At 65.8% G+C, this 19,461-nt stretch overlaps 2 protein-coding genes across 2 annotated transcripts; one reads left to right on the top strand and one right to left on the bottom strand.

The window, feature by feature from the left end:
• Positions 1–224: 224 nt before the first annotated feature.
• KCNJ9 (potassium inwardly rectifying channel subfamily J member 9) lies at positions 225–4,161 on the top strand. Its single transcript, XM_056109602.1, has 2 exons — positions 225–1,077; positions 3,819–4,161. The coding sequence occupies exons 1-2, from the start codon at positions 225–227 to the stop codon at positions 4,154–4,156; spliced, it is 1,191 nt and encodes a 396-aa protein (XP_055965577.1). The 3' UTR covers positions 4,157–4,161.
• A 2,035-nt stretch (positions 4,162–6,196) lies between these two features.
• IGSF8 (immunoglobulin superfamily member 8) lies at positions 6,197–13,539 on the bottom strand. Its single transcript, XM_056109606.1, is given in 8 exon segments — positions 6,197–6,393; positions 6,561–6,690; positions 8,010–8,423; positions 8,506–8,913; positions 9,077–9,209; positions 9,211–9,539; positions 9,644–10,052; positions 13,528–13,539. Coding segments are annotated over 7 exon segments (1,821 nt in total). The 3' UTR covers positions 6,197–6,393; positions 6,561–6,574.
• Positions 13,540–19,461: the final 5,922 nt, after the last annotated feature.

Here is a 19,461-nt window from a genome sequence, read left to right as displayed (position 1 = left end):
CGCGGGAGCGCGCACAGGCCCTACCCCACAGGCTCCTTAGGCCCGGGCAGCGGCCAGCCCCGCCTCCCCGGCACAGCCCCAGGCCCCGCCCACCGCGCGGGAGCGCGCACCCCAGGCCCCGCCCCGCGCGCCCCGCCCGCCCGCCGCGCGCCCTCGGCCCTCGGGCCCCGCCCACACGCGTGCGCGCTGTCTCCGCAGGCGCGTGCCCGTGAGCGGCCTCCTCCATGGCGCGGGAGCGCGCGCGGTCCCCGGGCCCCGCCGCCGCCGCCCCCGCGCGCCGCAGGGGCCGCCAGCGCTACGTGGAGAAGGACGGGCGCTGCAACGTGCAGCAGGGCAACGTGCGCGAGACCTACCGCTACCTGACCGACCTCTTCACCACGCTGGTGGACCTGCGCTGGCGCCTGAGCCTGCTGGTCTTCGTGCTGGCCTACGCGCTCACCTGGCTCTTCTTCGGGGCCATCTGGTGGCTCATCGCCTACGGCCGCGGCGACCTGGAGCACCTGGAGGACGCCGCGTGGACGCCGTGCGTCAACAACCTCAACGGCTTCGTGGCCGCCTTCCTCTTCTCCATCGAGACGGAGACCACCATCGGCTACGGCCACCGCGTCATCACCGACCAGTGCCCCGAGGGCATCGCGCTGCTGCTGCTGCAGGCCATCCTGGGCTCCATGGTCAACGCCTTCATGGTGGGCTGCATGTTCGTCAAGATCTCGCAGCCCAACAAGCGCGCCGCCACGCTCGTCTTCTCCTCGCACGCCGTGGTCTCGCTGCGCGACGGCCGCCTGTGCCTCATGTTCCGCGTGGGCGACCTGCGCTCCTCGCACATCGTGGAGGCGTCCATCCGCGCCAAGCTCATCCGCTCGCGCCAGACGCTCGAGGGCGAGTTCATCCCGCTGCACCAGACCGACCTCAGCGTGGGCTTCGACACGGGCGACGACCGCCTCTTCCTCGTGTCGCCGCTCGTCATCAGCCACGAGATCGACGCCGCCAGCCCCTTCTGGGAGGCGTCGCGCCGCGCGCTCGAGCGGGACGACTTCGAGATCGTGGTCATCCTGGAGGGCATGGTGGAGGCCACCGGTGCGTGTGCGCCTGCCTGCGCGAGCGCGCGTGCGCACGCGGGGCGGGGCTGAGGGGCGGGGCGTGCGTTCGGGGCGGGGCCGGTGTGGGCGGGGCCTGTGCCCCTGTGCGCGTGGGGCGGGGCCTTATGGGGGTGTGGCGTGTGCGTATGGGGCGGGGCCTGTGTGTGGGCGTGGTGTGCGTGTGGGGCAGGGTGTGCTTCTGTATGGGGCGGGGTCTCATCTGTGGGGCGGGGCCTGTGTGGGGGGGGCAGGGTGTGCTTCTGTATGGGGCGGGGTCTCGTCTGTGGGGCGGGGCCTTTGTGTGGGTGTGGCGTGTGCGTGTGGGGCAGGGTGTGCTTCTGTATGGGGCGGGGACTCGTCTGTGGGGCGGGGCCTTGTGTGGGCGTGGTGTGAGCCTGTATGGGGCGGGCCTCGTCATTGGGGGCGGGGCTAGTGGGGGCGGGGCTAGTGGGGGCGGGTGTACTTCTCTGTGGGGCAGAGCCTCCACTGTGGGGCGGGGCCTGAGTGTGGACTGGGTATGTGCCTGTATAGAGCGGGCCTCACCTGTGGGGGCGGGGCCTGTGGGAGGGCAGGGTGTACTTCCGCATGGGGCGGGGCCTCGCCTGCTGGGGCGGGGTCTCGTCTGTGGGCGTGGCGTGTGCCTGTATGGGGCGGGGCCTCGCCTGTGGGGGCGGGACTTGTGGGGAGTGTACTTCTCTGTGGGGCGGAGCCTCCGCTGTGGGGCGGGGCCTGTGTGTGGACTGGGTGTGTGCCTGTATGGGGCGGGGCCTCGCCTGTGGGGCGGGGCCTTGTGGGCGGGGCCTTGTCTATGGGCGGGGCGTGCACCTGTGTACACCTTGTCGTACAGGCAAGGCCTTGTCTGTGGATGGTGTGTGCACCTGTAGGGCGGGGCGTGCTCCGTAGGGTTGTGGCATACATAAGGATGAGATTGAGTAGGGCGTGTGGCCAGTGTCCACAGGGGTGAGATGCACACAGGAGTTGGAAGAGCAGGGGCGTGGTCTTATTGGGGGCATGAATGGGGAGTGCTCAGGGCGGGCGGGCTCTGAGCTAAAGCTCCAAGTGCCCTCGTGTCAGCTTGACCCTCACCTCTCAAAGCTTGCACCACCTAGTCTCACTCCATGCTAGTAGGAGATAGACGTTCGTATCCAGGGCTCATTTCTCAGAAATTGCACCAAGCTGTGATTTGGGGGGGAGGGGTGGTTAACAGGCTAGGGGCATGTCCCCTCTCTGAACTTTCCATTAGGTGTTCAGAGTCGGAGCTGGAAAGAAGGTTTGGTTCTGGAGGGGTTTTTTTTCCCTCTGGTGAGAGGACAGGAAAGATTGATCCTCCTGCCTCACTTTACAACTCTCTTCATGTGCAAACGGCAGAAACAGAAGCGCCCCCAGGAGAGGCCACCCCTATGGTGTCAGGCTGGAGCTGGCCAAGCTCCTGAAGTGAGGAGGCCATGGCGAAGCCACTTCGGGGGCTTCTCCCACCTCTGCTCCTCCGACTCTGCCCACCCTTCTCCCCAAACCGCTCCCACCTTCCCCCCACCCACTGTTCAGTGTCCCCCGACACCCCCATGCCTCAGGGCCAGTCTGTTCTCAAGAGTTCACTCTCTCTCTTCTGGGGGGTCCTGGGGTAAGAGGACAAACCCTTGGTCTGGGATGAGCTGCCCCAGACGGCCGACAGGACAGGCTCTGAAGCAGGGGACAGGGCGGGTGGGGAGGGAGGCCGCTGGACGCTTGATCTTGACAGACGAGCTGGAAAGGACGGTAATATTTTGGGTGAGAGCGTCAGGATTCAAGATGCTTTTGAAAAGCTAGCATAATGAGCCAAAACCTCCGTGAGATGACATTTAAAAGGAATAAATATAAAACTCTACATTTAGGCTTGAAAAAACCCTTATGTAAGCACCGCCTGGGAAGCAGCAGCAACTGGCGCGTGCCCGGCCACAGGCGTCTCTCGGCAGCCACGTGAGGCAGGAGGCAGCTTCCCGCGTGGGGAAGGAGGCTGGGCGGCTGGCACTGCAGGGAGACGGAGCCGGGCCGACTCGGGGCCCCGGGGAGTCCTGGAGGCAGCCTGAGCCCCTGGGTGCAGAACCCAGCCCAGGGGGACATCCTCAGAGGCCACGGGGTCCTCTGTGGCCACTCCAGCTGGCAGCTGAGAAGGAAAACCTTCAGGGAAGCAGGGCTCAGGAGGACCCGGAAAGGGTGCAGGGCTGCAGGGGTGTTTAGGTCACAGAAGAGGAGTGACGGGGCGGGGGGAGGCTGGAGCGATAGCAGAGCGGGGAGGGCGTTTGCCTTGCACGTGGCCGACCCGGGTTCGATTCGCAGCATCCCATAGGGTCCCCCGAGCACCGCCAGGAGTAATTCCTGAGTGCAGAGCCAGGAGTAACCCTGTGCGTCGATGGGTGTGACCCAAAAAGAAAAAAAAAAAGAGGAGTGACGGAATCTGAGACTTGGAGCTCAGGAAGGAGTGTCCTATGGCAGGGGAGTGGAGAATTCCCGGGAGGCAGACCTCAGCTCTGCACCGAGAACGACGCAGCTAGCAGAGCGAGAGAGCCGGGTTCAGGCACCTGGGGAGGGGTGAGTTCTCCATCCCACGGGGCAGCAAAGGCCACGCTAGACTCCTGTGGGCAGCCCTGCATGCAGTCGCTGAGGTCAGTGCTAAGCTGGTGGGATTGGCGCTGTGCCAGGGTGCGGGAGGCGACGGCAGCCCCTGACCCTCGCCCCTCCCTCCCTCCCTTCCTCCCTCAGGAATGACGTGCCAAGCCCGGAGCTCCTACTTGGTGGACGAGGTGCTGTGGGGTCACCGCTTCACGTCTGTGCTCACGCTGGAGGACGGGTTCTACGAGGTGGACTACGCAAGCTTCCACCAGACCTTCGAGGTGCCCACGCCATCCTGCAGTGCCCGCGAGCTGGCCGAGGCGGCCGCCCGCCTGGACGCCCACCTGTACTGGTCCATCCCGAGCCGGCTGGACGAGAAGGTGGAGGAGGAGAGCCCCGGGGAGGGCGCCGGGGGCGAGGCGGGCGCTGACAAGGAGCAGAACGGCTGCCTGCCGCCCCCCCAGAGCCAGGGCGAGGCCAAGGCGTGAGCCGCTGCTGCTGTGGACGCCCACGTGGGCCCGCGCATGGGACGGGTGGTGGGGGCAGGCCGGGTGCCCCGGGGGACAGTGAGGGTGGGCGGTCGGGGGGAGAGCCCTGTCGTGCCCAGGAGAGCCTTCGCGGCCAGCCGGGGATGGGAGCAGGGGACAGCGGGCCCACGGCAGGTATGGGGCAGCCTGACCAGCAGGTGTCTCTGTGCAGGCAGCGGCCAAGTGCACCCAGGGAGCACCCAGGTGGCAGACAGGGGAAATCTGTCATCACCCCTGCCCCGGTGTGACAGGCCCCAGGGGTCTGCAGGTGTGCCGGTGTGGACCCAGGGCAGGAGAGACAGCGAGTTCGTGGAGGGGCACCCTGGGAAGTGGAGCTCAGTGGGGAGGTCACTCAGAGCGGCTGCCATGTGCCCCCCGGGGACGGGGGGCAGGGCAGGGGGTGACTTACAGTGAGAAGGGGGGTGTGGGGGAGGGCAGGAGCTGGATGGGGGATGGGCGTGCTGGAGGGCTGGGAGAAGGGGAACTGGGGTGGGTGAGGGAGCTGGGGGGCTAGGGGCTAGGGGGAGGGGGCTAGGGGCTGGGGTGGGGAAGGGGGGTCTGAGGGGCTGGGGGTTGGGGTGAGGGGGGCTAGGGTGGGTGAGGGGCTCGGGTGAGAAGGGATGGGATGCTCGGGTGGGCGGCTTGGGGTGAGGAGTATTAGCAGGTCTGGGGGTGGGGGCAGCTGGGGTGAGGGTTTTTGGGGTGAGGGGGTCTTGTGGGTAGGGGGGCTTCTAAGGTGGGCTCTAGGGTGGGGGCTCTGGGATAAGGGAGCTTGGGTGGGGTTCTGGTTCAGGGGGAGCTGGGAGGGGCAGGGGGTCTGTGTCAGGGGGCTCTGGGGTGGAGTACTCGGTGGGTGGGCTCCAGGGTGAGGGGGATCTGGGGTAGGGAGGCTCAGGGCTGGGGGTCTAGGGTGGGACCTGGGGTTTGGGACCTGGGGTAGGGGCTCTCGGTGGGTGCGTTCTGGGGTGAGGGGCTGGGGTGGGCCCATGCTGGCTGGGGTGCGGACAGGGTCCTCCTGAATGGTGTTCGGATCAGCACACTCGCCCCCAGGGCCGCAGAGTTGGGTCCACTCACCCCGAAGAGGTGCAACCAGCCGACACTGGCACGCGGGGGCAGGAGCCCCTGGGACGGACAGAGAAGAGGCCCCCAGTGGCCTCCAGGGGGTGGGCATGACCGGGCCCCTCTGCCCCTCCGCTGCCCCCCTGGACACAGGTACAGAGAGAGCTGCCTCTGCCCCGCCCCAAGCTGGCCACAGGGTGGTCACTGGCTGGGCAGCAGGTGAGAGGCCCTCGGCTTAATTGAGAAAGTCAGAGAGGAGGAGTGACTGTCTGTGTCCACAGCACGGACGGTGACCCGTGACCTGCATGCTCGGGCAGCGACCTGTCACCCGGATGCTCAGGCAAGTCACCTGTCACGTGGATGGTCAGGCAGGTGACCCATGACCTGGATTCCTGGGCATGTGATTCCCCTCACCGCCGTACCAGGCAAACCCGCCCGCATGCCCGGCCCCTGCCGGGGGAGGCGGCCAGGAGCGGGGCACCCCGTCCGGACACGTCACCCGCCAGCCGCAGCTCGGTTCCCCTCTGTAACCACGGCACTTGGCTGACCGCAGCTCAATAAACATGGGGATGACCGAACAGCAGGGAGAGTGGCTGCTTGGCGGGGGTACATCGGGGGGATGCGCATGGCCGTGACCCCGGGGTGCAGGGCTCTGGCATGACCCAGGGGCAGGAGCGAGGTCAGGGACAGCTGTTGCCCCATGGCTGGCATGGGCGACAGCAGCTTCAGGACTGCCAGGCCCAGACGCAGAGCAGCCCAGTGGCCTGGAGAAGCTGATGCCACCCCCCACCCCTGCCGCTCTCTCCAGCCCAGGACACCAGGGCCCAGGTGTGAGCCGGCCGGGCCTGTGGGGGTGGCTGGTGTTTGCAGGGAGCAGCCTGGGGCAGGGGTCTCTCTCCGCAGAGACCCAGGCCCCCCAGGAAAGACACGGGGCAGCCGGGCTTAGAAAACACATTTATTCACAGTTTAGAAAAACTAATTCTGGGACAGAAAGGGGCTCCCGGCGGGCTGGACATGAGGTCAGGGCCAGAGGCCAGGGCAGGGCTGGGGCAGGGCTCTGGGAGGGTCGAATAAATTAAGGGCGGCGACAGGGGAGGGGGGAGGCACAGACCGCAGCAGCAGCTGGGAGGGATGGGCACCTGCGGAGCCAGAGAGGGGGCTGATGAGCGCGGCCAGGCCTCGGCCAGTCTCAGCCGGCCGGCACCCGGCCCAGATCGCTGCCCAGTAACCGGGCCCCCCTCCCCCCCCGCACACCCCCGCTCCTCCAGGGCCTGGGAATGAGGTCCCAAGTGGGGTCGCTCCTCACCTGGACGCGACGGGTCACCGCTTGCGCAGCCTCTTCATGAAGCAGCAGGTGATGGTACCCAGGATGGTGGCGCCTGTGACGAGGGCGACCCCCGTGCCCACCAGCAGGGGCAGCAGCAGGGTGTCCAGGGCTGGGGAAGAGAAGGCTCCGATAGGGGTGGTGGCACCTCCGTCCGCCCCCTTCCTCGCTCTGCTGCCCCTTACCCACCCAGATCAATCCCTGCGCCAGGACCCCCAGGCAGCAAGCTGGGAGCAAAAGCCCCTTGGCCAAGAGTAAGGCAGGGCTGAGGAAAGGGCGGAGCATAGGTAAAGGGGCGGGGCATAGGAGATGGGACGGAGCCGAGGAAAGGCGTGGAGGGATGGGCGTGGCACAGGCAAATGGGCGTGGCACAGGCAGGGGCGGGACCAATGGAAGAGGTGGGAAAAGGGAAGGGGCGGGGCCACGGAAGGGGCGTGGCTGAGGAAAGGCGTGGAGGGATGGGAGTGGCTCAGTCGATGGGCGTGGCATAGGATAGGCAGAAGTGAGCCAAGGGGTGGGGCGGGGCCAAGAAAATGGGCGGGGCCGAGGAAAGGCGTGGACGGATGGACGTGACTCAGTAAATGGGTGTGGCATAGGCAGGGGCGGAACCAATGGAAGAGGGGGGAGAAGGTAAGGGGCGGGCCAACGGGAAGGGGAGTGGCTGAGGAAAGGCGTTGAGGGATGGGCGTGGCTCAGTCGATGGGCGTGGCATAGGCAGATGTGAGCCAAAGGGTGGGGCGGGGCCAAGAAAAAGGGGCGGGGCCGAGGAAAGGCGTGGACGGATGGACGTGGCTCAGGCAATGGGTGTGACATAGGCAGGGGTGGGACCAATGGAAGAGGCGGGAGAAGGGAGGGGGCGGGGCCAAGAGAAAGGGGCGGGGCCTAGGGAAGGCGTGGAGGGATGGGCGTGGCTCAGTCGATGGGCGTGGCACAGGCAGAAGTGAGCCAAAGGGGTAGGGAGGGGCCAAGAGAAAGGGGCGGGGCTGAGGAAAGGGTGGACGTAGCTCAGACAGTGGGCGGGGCATAGGCAGGGCCAATGGAAAAAGTGAGCCAAGGGGTGGGACGGGACCAAGAGAAAGGGGCGGGGCTGAGTGAAGGCGTGGTCAGATGGGCGTGGCTTATTAAATGGGCGTGTCATGGGCAGGGCGGGACTAATGGAAGAGGAGGGAGAAGGGAAGGGGCGGGCCAACGGGAAGGGGCGTGGCTGAGGAAAGGCGTGGAGGGATGGGCGTGGCTCAGTCGGTGGGCGGGGCAAAGGCAGAGGAGCGCCAAGGGGGTAGGGCGGGGCCAAGAGAAAGGGGCAGGGCTGAGGAAAGGGTGGACGTGGCTCAGGCAGTGGGCGGGGCATAGGCAGGGCTGGGCCAATGGAAGAAGTGAGCCAAGGGGTGGGGCGGGGCCAAGAGAAAGGGGCGGGGCCGGCGGACGACTCACCGTGCGTATAGGGATACACCGTGACCGGCCCGGAGCGTGCGCTGCCCGCCTGGTACCAGCTGTAGTCGGGATGCTGTATCCAGGCGCTGGGGGCACAGTGGTACACGCCCTCGTCCTCCGGCCCCAGGCTGTGCAGCCTCAGCCGATGGCACCGCGGTGCCACCAGCTCCACGCTGATGGGGCCTCCTCCGGGCCGGTTCCCCAGCTCCACCACGCCGTCCTGGCCCAGGACCCCCACCAGCTGCGGGGAAGTCAAGCCCATGTTCCCTTCCTCGGGCCGCTCCACCCACCAGCTGGCGGCCAGCCGCAGCCCCGGGGGCCCGCCGCGCACGGAGATGTTGCAGAAGAGGGAGGCGGTCTCCCCGCGGTACACGGTGCCCCCAGACAGCCAGGCCACCGCCTCTAGCGCCACACCTGCAAGGGCCAGGAGCTGGGTCAGAGCCGAGCACAGGGCAGGGGCAGCCGCCCACCCGGGACGGAGGCGCCCACGGCTCACCTTCCTCGCGCACGTGCACCGGGAGCGGCCGGGAGCGCGCACTGGCTGCCTCGCGGAGCCGCGCCCCGGTCCCGCGGACGTAGGCCTTGGCCAGGCAGCGGTAGGTGCCCGCGTCGCCGGGCCTGGCCGCCTCCAGCCGCAGCCGGTAGGTCCTGGAGGCCACCTTCTCCATGGCAATGTGGCGGCCCTCGTAGCCGGCACCCAGGCTGCCCACACCCTCGGTGTCCAGCTGGGCCACCAGGCGGCCGGGCCCAGGCGCTCCCGCGGGGGCCATCTCCCAGCCCACGGAGTAGGCGGCGTGGCGTCCTGCGGGGGGCAGTGCCCCGGACACGTTGCAGAGCAGCTCCAGGGGCTCCCCGGGCCCGACCCGCCGCTCGCCGGGCCCCACGGCCACTGCCAGCTGGCTAGCTGAAACACAAGGAGACGGGGTCACAGCGTCACCCACGGGAGCTCCGAGCCTGAGCAGGGAACACCCGGGGCAGAGGCCAGCGCGACTGGGAGGACCCCAGGGGTGGAGGACAGGGAGGTCTGGGTGCCCACTGGGGTCCGTGGCAGGGGTGCGGGAGCTCACAGAGGGTCTGGACGTCCACGTGGGCCAGCACTGCCCTCTTTTCGGCGATCTGGGCCCAGCTGCCGTCGGGGTCCTGGATCCACTCGGCAGCCGTGCAGTGGTAGGTGCCGGCGTCGTCCGCCTGCGCGCCCCCCCACCACCATGCGGTAGCTCTCGGCCCCCTCCTTGCTCAGCCGCAGCTCCCCCGCGGCCAGGCGCTCGGCGTAGGGTGCCCCCGCCTCCACGGCCAGGTCCGGCCGCAGTGCCACCACCTCCTGCAGGGTGGCACGGCCCACGGGCGCCTCTGGCACAGCCCGCCCAAAGGACACGGCCAGGTGCGTGTGCTGCTCCGTGCTGGTCCGTGCCACGCAGCCCAGCGCCAGCTCCTGGCCCTCGGGCACCGTCATGCGGGGCGGCGTGGTGGGGGCCTGGCGGCCACGGGGCCCCAGGGGGCCAGCAGCCACGTGCAGCAGATCCGGGAGAACTGGAGGAGGGGGAAGGCAGGGGAACCGAGTCACGCCCGTTCGCAAGGCCTCGGGGGTTCCCAGGGCCCGGCCCTCCCTCCCTGCCCACCGGCGGCCGTCGTACCTTTCAGCTCCACCTTGCTGCTGTAAGTGCCCAGGAACTGGCTATCCGTGGATGGCGTGTAGCACTCGTACGTGCCGGCGTCCTGGGGCTGCAGGCGCTCGATGCGGAGCATCACGGCGTCCCCCCGCACCCGTTCCACCTGCACCTCGCCCGCTGCCACGCGGGGCCCGAAGATGGCATAGGAGAAGCGCGGGTCGCGAGTGCTGATGATGCCCAGCGCAGACTCGGGCGCCTCGGGCCGGTACAGGAACCACTCGAAGTCCTGCTGCTCTGGGCCATCGTAGCCAGTGACGTTGCAGGGGAGGGAGACGGTGCTGCCGGCCACGCGGTACAGGGGTCCCTTTGGCATCAGCACCTCCCGGGCCCTGCAGGTGAGTCCTGGGAGGGTGGGAGGAGCCGAGGATGAGTGCTGGGAAAGGCCAGAGCGGCGGGACCCTCAGACAGCACCCCCGGCCCAGCACCAGACGGCCAGAACAGGCAGGCAGGGCCGGGGGCCTGATTGAAGCCTCCGGGACAGACAGGTGAGCAGACAGACGGACGGGTGGCCCCATCTTCCCCGGGGCTCTGGGGACACATGTGACCCCCCCTCCTTGCAGGAGGGCGGCACACGCCTGCCCAGAGGGCCGCTGGACTCAGCTGCGTCACCTGGGCAGACAATGGAGCCAGTGGCCCGGGAGGACAAGGCACAGACCCGCCGCTCTGCCCGCGCTGCCCGCCCCCTCCAGCTGCGCCTGAGCTCACCGCCTCTCCCACCCACCGCAGCTGGGGCACAGGGGGCGCGGACCCCCTCCTCCACGCCGGCCTACCCCCAGGGCCAAGGAGGCACAATGCCCCGCCCCTAACAGAGCTGTCATTTGCATATGCTCCGTGCTCATTGGCATGCTCATTTGCATGCTCATTAACATACAGCTCCCCTCTCAAGCCCCGCAGCCCTCCCTGCACCCTTCTCCCCAGGGTGACAAAGCCCCGTCTCCCCTCCCCACTTCACCTACTGCAGAAGCCTGGGAGGACTCGGCTTCTCTTTATGTTGTTTTTTTTTTGAGGGGGTGCTCAGGGGGTCTACTCCCAGCTCAGTGCTTGGGGGGTCACTTCCTGCTTGCTTGGGGGACCAGGTGGTGGTCGTGGCAGGCCCCAGGGCCAGGGGCACACAGCCTGGTCTCAGCCCCTCGTGCTCTGTGCCCGACCCCAGCCCTCCACGGCCTGCCCTGGGGAACCACAACCTCCCAGGATGCCCACTGCCTCATTTCCCAGAACCCAGTATCGGGGCGAGGGGCTTGACGGAGGTACCCCCAGCCCAAGGGCAGTGCTCAGGAGCCCCAGCAGGAAGATCCAAACCCAGGAGGAAGAGGGGGGCCCCCAAGATGAGGACTGAGGGGTGGGTGACATCACACCGCCAGCCACCCCAGCCCCTGGTCCAGCTCTGTCCGCAGCTCCTCGGACAGGCCCTTGGCCCCCTCCCCTGCCGTGGTCCGGGATAGCACCCTGGGGTCCAGGCCCCGGGCGCGCTGGAGGGGGGGAGCTGCCCGCCCCACTGTGAGTCAGGCAGCTGAGCCTGAGGGCGTTTCATAACCGGTGACGGAGCTGGTGACGGTGTCTGAGCTGGGGCTCAGACACAGCACAGAAGCCGCTCCCTGCCGCCGGCAGCCGACTGGAGATCCTGGGGGCTGGGGTGGGGGGAGTTTTGTTCCTCTCGTTTATTTTTAATTTTGATGGGCTTGGGTGCTCAGGGCTACTCCGGGCCGTGCCTGCGAGGTGGGGGTCCCTCGTGTTGGTGCCGGGGGACCCTGTGGGGCCAGGGACTGAACCCTCCTTCTGCTCCGTGGTTGGTGGATGCCCCCTCGTTAAGTGGAGACCCCGCATGGAGTTTCTCAGGGCACTTCCTGGGCAGCCCCGTGCCCAGGCCCACTGGCTAGCCAGGCAGCCGGCCGGTCCCCATGGTGACCCCTTCCCACCTCCCGTCTCTGCTTGGCTCCCTGTAGCCCACTGGGGACGGGGCAGCGCTAGGCAACGGGCCCACAGTTCCCTCCCCTGAGCCCCAGGGAGGGTCAGGGCGCGGCAGGGCCCCCAGGAGAGGCTGCGTCAGCCGTGGCCATCTGAGTCCAGGCAGCGAGGCGGGCATCCCCAGCCCCCCAACGCCGGCCACCCCCCGGTTTCCAGGGTCTGTCTCCTACGAGCATCTGCAGACCCAGCTCCCAGGCTGACGCCACCCTTCTCCGGGGAAGTCCTCCGGCCCTCGCCCTGCTGCTGCCCCCAGGTGTCTGTCCATGCCCCGGACACCAGCCGTTTCCAGGCTGCTGGGAGACCCGCGCACGGGGGCGGCCGGGCGAGGGGAGGACGGGCGCGACCGTCGGGACCACCAGGGCCACGTGGGAGAGGGGCCGCGCAGCAGAGACCCCCAGGGGGCTGTCCCCTGGCGCCCGGGGAAGCGCAGGGACGCGTTATCCGAGACTCACTTCAAACGGGACCGGCTGACCCCCGGGGCCTGCGTCCACTTCCGGCCACGGGCGGGCCGGGCGGCAGGACCCACGCAGGGCAGCGCCGGCCGGGCCCGCGCGGCCTGGGGGTGGCCCGCGGCGGCGCGGGCACCCGGGGGCGCGGGGCGGCTTACCCAGCAGCAGCGGCAGCAGCGGCAGCAGGGCGCGCATCGTGCGTGGCCGGCTCTGGGGAGGCTGCGGGGGTCGGCGCGGGCTCGGGGTGGCCGCGGGCGCGGGGGGCGCATGCCCAGGAGGGGGCACCGAGCGGCACCGCGAGGCGTGGGTGCGCGGTGCTCGCCGAGCCGAGCGGGAGCCGCCAAGTGCCCTCTCCTGCCGCCGCCTCCCACGGCTCCCCCCCGCCCGGGCGCCGGACCGCCCCGGCCCCGCCCGCTGGCGCCGCCCGCTTCCCGCCCGCTGGCCACGCCGGCCCCGCTCCTGCCGGGCCCCGCCCCGTCCTCCAGGCCCCGCCCTCCGCCCAGGCCCCGCCCCTCCAGCGAGGCCCCGCCCCACCCGCCGGGGCCGCTCGCTTCTCGCCCGCTGGCCCTGCTCCGCCTAGGCCCCGCCCCACCTTCAGGCCCCGCCTCCTCCCAGGCCTCGCCACGCCCGGACAGGCCACGCCCCGTCCCGCCCACCGGGGCCGCCTGCATCCCGCCCGCAGGCCCTGCCGGCCCCGCCTCCGCCCAAGCACCGCCTCCACTCGGGCCCCGCCCCTCGCGCCGCCTCTGCCCGCCCTGCCAGGCCACGCCCCTTCAGGCCACGCCCACATCCCCGGGCCCTCCCCGTTCCTGGCGTGCCGTCCGCTAGGCCCCGCCCCCCGGGGGGCCGGCTCCTTCCGGGACCCTCTTCGCCCCACCTCGGCCCTGAATTCGCTCCAGGCCCCGCCCACCCCCACCCCCACCCTGCGGGCCGCTGCCTTCGCGCCCAGTGTTTGCTCCCGACACCAGGCCCGTTGCAAACCGGCCGGTGTGGGCCAGCGTTGCAAGGCAAACGCCCTACCCGCTGTGCTGTTGCTCCAGCCCCGGGAAGGTCAGTTTTGTTCTGAAGTTTAAGCCGCTCGCTGGAACGTTGGTGCGGACCCCTCCCCTCGCCCCTTCCCCCCTTCCCGCAGGGGATGCCTGTGCAGGGAAGGGCCTGTCTGGTGCAGGCAGGAGCTCCCCTTCTCACCCGTGCAGGTGGGGGCCTGGGAAAGGGAGAGGGTCTAGCCTGCAGGGCTGGGTGACCCCTAACTCCCTGGACTTCTGCCCTGAGATCTGAGTGGCTCCGGGCAGAATGAGGGGCCCCGCGGGAGCCAGAGTCTGAGTGTCCGGGCGAGCTCTGGGCAGTCACACCCTCCCGGTTCCCCCAGGGCCAAGTCTGTCCACCGCAGGCGGCCTGGGCCCTCCCTGCATAGCCCTCATGACCTCACCTCACTTCACAGCCCATGACGTCACCTGCCCTGGCCCTGAGCAGCTGGAAGCTCCGTGCTGAGCGTGGCCCCGGGTCACAGCATGCAGGGGGCTGGTCTCAACTCGGCCTGTCCCCAGGTCCCCCCATGCTGTGTCCGTCCCCCCACCCCGGGGCCCCTGAGGCCTCATCCAGACCTGTGGGTTCTCTGCCTGCCCTTGGGCGCCGCTGAGGTGTAAACACAGCCGTGTGCAATGACCTTCCAGCTCGAGGAGACAGACAGGGTGTGGGAGCAGAGGCAGGTGTGGGGCTCCCCGGTTCCTGGGGGCAAGCTCGAGGTCCCCGGTCCCTGGCACTGATCCTGGGCCAGGCTCCCGTGCCGAGACCCTGAGGTGCCGGCAGGGGGAGCCCACTGGCCAGGCCTGAAACCCCGTTTGCTTATGTAACCGGAGGGGGGGCCAGCCCCAGGCACGAGGCTCTGCGCACACACACGCATGTGCCGGGCGCACACGGAGGCATTTCCTGCAGATATGTCACACACGGCTCCCCAAAGAGCAGTGCCCGAGCCCAGGGATGCCCACAGACACAGACCGCCACCCCCAGGCACAAACACAGAGATGCACACACACACACACACACACACACACACACCACCCCAAGAGAAATACACACACAGCAAACCAGATACAGACAGATGAGATGCACACACACGCAGAAATACACACAGCAAACCAGATACAGACACACAGATGAGATGCACATACACACACGACATCCAGAGAGAAATACATACACAGCAAACCAGATACACACAGATGAGATACACACAAAAATACACACACAGCAGACACACACACAGATGAGATGCACACACATAGAAATACACACACAGGAAACCAGATACACACAGATGAGATGCACACACACGCAGAAATACAACAAACCAGATACACACAGATGAGATGCACACACACACAGAAATACACACAGCAAACCAGATACGGACACACAGATGAAATACACACAGAAATACACACATAGCAGATACACACACAGATGAGATGCACACACATAGAAATACACACATAGGAAACCAGATACGCACAGATGAGATGTACACACATGTAGAAATACACACAGCAAACCAGATACACACAGATGAGATGCACACACACACACAACACCCCGAGAGAAATACACACAGCAAAATAGATACAGACGCACAGATGAGATGCACACACACACACAACATCCAGAGAGAAATACATACACAGCAAACCAGATACACACAGATGAGATACACACAGAAATACACACAGCAGACACACACACAGATGAGATGCACACACATAGAAATACACACACAGCAGACCATATACACACAGATGAGATGCACACACACACAACACCCCAAGAGAAATACACACACATCAAACTAGATACAGACACACAGATGACATGCACACACACACAATACCCCGAGAGAAACACACACATAGCAAACCAGATGCACACACAAATGAGATACACACACAGAGAAATACACGCACAGCAGATGCACATGCAGATGAGATACATACACAAACAACACCCAGAGAGAAATACATACACAGCGAACCAGATACACACATGGATGAGATGCACACACACAGAGATACACACACAGCAAACCAGATACACACAGGGATGAGATGAACGCACACACACACAGAAATACATACACAGCAAACCAGATACACACAGAGATGAGATGCACACACAACACCCAGAGAGAAATACAACACAGCAAACCAGATACACACACAGATGAGATACACACACACACACACACACACACAGAAATACACACATAGTAACCCAGGCACACATGGACCCACAGTGCTCGGTGGCCTGTGCCCGCCACGCTGCCCAGTAGGCACGGCCCTTTCTGCTCCGGCATGGGCCAGTGACGCCCACACCGGCACACAGCACCCACCCATCGACCAGGCTCCCAGGCCCCACCCTCTGCTCGGGGGACCCGGGGCTGTTTGCGGGATGCCTGGGGCTGAGTCTACCGTGGTGACTGGTGACGTGCCACTTTCCCGAGCAGCCCGTGGCAGGGGCGGGCCCATGGGACAGAGGATCGGCTCGTCTAGACGGCAGCTGTGGCGGTCGCTTGCAGAGCTGCAGGCGGAGACAGACAGGTGCCGCCTGAGTCACGGAGGTTGTGCAAGCAAGGTCCCAAGAGGTCATTGCCCAACTCGTCCAACCAGCTCCGGCTTTTGGCACTTCCTGAGCCCCGGCCGTGCTCTGCACTGGATGCAGAGTCCCACACGCTCCACCTCGAAGCCCCTGTCTGCTGTCACCAGGCTCGTTGTGCTTGAGCCCAGCAGGGCCCGGAGTTATGGCCAGGGTCATCTGGCCAGCAAGTGTCCGAATCCTGTCCTTGAGGTCATCTTCCTCCTCCCCTGCCTCCCGAGCTGGGCGTGCACCTCGTGTGCCGATTGTGTGTGGTGTATCTCTGTGTGCAGGTGTGTGTGCAGTGCCGGTGTGTGCACATCTGAGTTTTGTGTGACTTCAGGACCATCTGCATGCAAACCTGTGTGCACAGTGTTCATGTATGTGGCAGATGTGTACCCCCACGTGCGCGTGTGTGTTCACGCTGTGCTCGTGTGTGGCGTGGCTGTGGATGTGTCTACCCGTTGGTGTGTGCGTGTGCTGTGTGGTTTTGCGTTTGTGTGTGTGTGTCGCGTGTGTCGGTGTGGTGTGCCTGCTTGTACACATGTACATGTGCACGTGTGTGACTGTGGGCACGTCCGCATAGTCAGGCCTGTGTGCACTCATGGGAGACGCGGTGAAGGGTTCCATGATCGCTGGGGTCATGCCTCAGGATGAGTCACAGCCCCGTCCTGCCTGGTGGAAAGGGTCTGGCTGTCCACTCCCGTCTGAGCAGAGGACGGGGACACGGGAGGGTGCTCCATGCTCCGTGCACCCGCACACCTGGGCTCTGCTGGAGCTGGGCACCCCGGGGTGGACGCGTCCCTCCTTCCTGGTCCAAATGAAACAAGGGTGGAATGTTTCCAGAGGCTCTCTACTGGGAACAGGAAGGAAAAACAATCCAGAAATAAAGACTCGACAAAAACAGAGATGCAGCCGGGCCGGGGAGGGGAGGGGGGTGGAGGGGAGGGTGAGCAGCTCGTGCGGAAGTGGGCCAGGCCGGGATGAGGTGGCCTCCCTGGGCCCCACGCTGTGTCCCCGTGCACGGGCAGCCTGGCACTCCTGTCACCCCACATGGGTCATCGAGGGAGCAGCCTGGGCCCCCCGGAGGTTCTCGGGGCTCTTGGGCTCACAGCCTGGTCGGGCCGGGCGGAGGGTTGGTGACATTTGCCCAGTAATGCAGTGAGCGAGCACGGAGGTCCTCTGTGGGGGCACGTCCCCCCTCTGCCGTGAGCAAGCGGGCCAGAGGAGGTGTCGGGCTGCAGGAGAGAAACGAATGGAGGGACAAACGGGGACAGTCGTGGCCGCCCAGGTGGAGGGTCCGAGCTCCAGTCCCCCCTCAGGCCTTGGCCTCTGTTGGGGACAAATATTCCCAAGAGCTGGAGTCCATCCGGGAGGACACTTAGGGAGGTGGGTCACAGCCCGGTCACACGGGTTCCCCCGTCCCAGGAACAGGGAGCACCTGCAGGCCAGGGTGGGGAGGATCATGCCGGCCTGATCCGTGCCTGGACGGGGCCTGGCAACCTCACCAAGCCTATGGCCGACAAGGTGCATCACAGCCTTGGCCGCGTGGACGCCAGGCCCTGGGCTTGTAGCATCCGGGAGCAGTGACCCCCCCTCCCAGGCCAGGAGGGGCTGGAATCCCGTTTCGGGGTGCTCTGTGCTAGCAGGTCCGGGCCAAGTCCTCAGGGGAGGAGGGGGCAGGCTGCGGCCCCGTAGCCTCCGAGGCGGGAGGCGGGGTGGTCCGGGCCAGTGATGGGGTCACATCTCCGGCCAAAGCAAACCTGCCTCAGGGGGCCGGGGCCCTCCCCACCCAGATGGAATCAAAGGGAAACAGGAACCCAAACAGGGCCAGCTGTGGCCTCTGGCCCCAGGCGGCTGGCCCTTAACCCCCGCCTGCCCGCACCCCAGAGACCCCGGGGGACCCCGCCCTCCTCACGCCGGCACATTCCGGCCTCATGCCTGTGGGCAGCGGCCCGCTGGCCCGAGCACACCTGGCCTGCACCCCCAAACTCCCGTCTCCGCCAGGGTCCCCTGAGCCCAGCTGGGAAGAGGAGGGGCCTCCTGCCTCCTGCACCCTGGCGCTGTTTGTTCCTGGTGCAGATGACATGGGGGGTGTCCAAAGTCCCCCCCACCCAATCTCAGCCTGCCCCCATTGTAGGCATTGCACCCCTGAGTGGGACCACCCAGGAGGCACCAGGGAGAGGCCCAGAGTGGCTGAGTCATGGTCGGAGAGTGAAGGCGGACAGTGTCTCCAGGAGGCCAAGGGCCAGCCCCGGGTCCGAGGGCAGATGGAGGCAGGGCCAGTGGGCTGGAGGGAGACCCCGGGCCCCGCAGCCAGGTGAGCCCCTCCCGCCCACCGCTGCCTTCCCCGACTCTTGCCGGGGGCCGTGCCAGCCTGTCCCCAGCCTGTCCGTGCCGTGGCCCACAATTGCGCCTGGAGAAGGCCCGGGAGCCGGGCAGGGGGTGGGGGAGCGGCAGAGCAGGGCCGGGAGTGGGGGGACAGGAGCGGGCGGGAGGGGAGGCGGGTGGACTGGCCGGCAGCCACCGTGGACAGGCAGAGAAGTGGGGCAAGGGGGGGACTTGCGGGGCTGGGCCGGCCGGCGGCTCTTCCTGCCCCTCCCCCGCCCCGTGATCTTGAAACAACCTTCAAGTTGGCCGCCCGGGAGGCGTCACTCGGGAAACAAAACTGTTTCTTAGAGACCTCGGAGCCATCGGCAGCTGCTGTCCCCCGGCCCCTCTCCCACGGCCCCCCGGAACCCGCCCGCCGCGCTCACGCTCCCGGATCTTCCACGGCCACGCCGCACTCACTCATTCACACGCACACACATCCGGTACGCAGTCACACTCACACACTCATTCACACGCACACTCACACATGCAGCCACACTCACACTCATTCACACAGTCACACTCACACACCCATTCACACACACCTCACATACAGCTACACTCACACACTCACTCACACACATCCAATATAGTCACACTCACACATCTATTCACTCACACCTCACATCCAGTCACACTTACACACACCTCACAGAGTCACACACTCATTCACACACATCCAATATACAGTCACACTCACTCATTCACACACACCTCACATACAGTCACACTCACACACACACCTCACATACAGTCACACACTCATTCACACACATCCAATATACATTCACACACTCATTCACACACATCCAATATACAGTCACACACTCATTCACACACATCCAATACAGTCACACTCACACTCATTCACACACATATCCAATATACAGTTACTCACACACTCATTCACACACACCTCACATACCGTCACACTCACGCATTCACATGCACATCCAATATAAAGTCACACTCACACTCATTCACACACATATCCAATATACAGTTACTCACACACTCATTCACACACACCTCACATACCGTCACACTCACGCATTCACATGCACACCTCACTCACACTCACACATTCACATGCACATCCAATATAAAGTCACACTCACACTCATCACACACACCTCGCATAGAGTCACACTCATTCACACACATCCGACATATAGTCATACTCACACTCATTCACACACACTTCACATGCGGTCACTCACGCACTCATTCACACACACCTCACATAGTCACACTCACACCTTCATTCACACACCTCACATACAGTCACACCCACACACATTCACACGTATGCACACATATCTGATATACAGTCACACTCATACACTCATTCACACACATCTCACATACAGTCAC

This window comes from Sorex fumeus, unplaced genomic scaffold, assembly GCF_029834395.1.
Source record: "Sorex fumeus unplaced genomic scaffold, SorFum_2.1 ptg000326l, whole genome shotgun sequence".
Classification (NCBI taxonomy): domain Eukaryota; kingdom Metazoa; phylum Chordata; class Mammalia; order Eulipotyphla; family Soricidae; genus Sorex; species Sorex fumeus.
The sequence above is the reverse complement of the archived record's forward strand: the minus strand, read 5'-3'. Positions and strand labels throughout refer to the sequence as shown.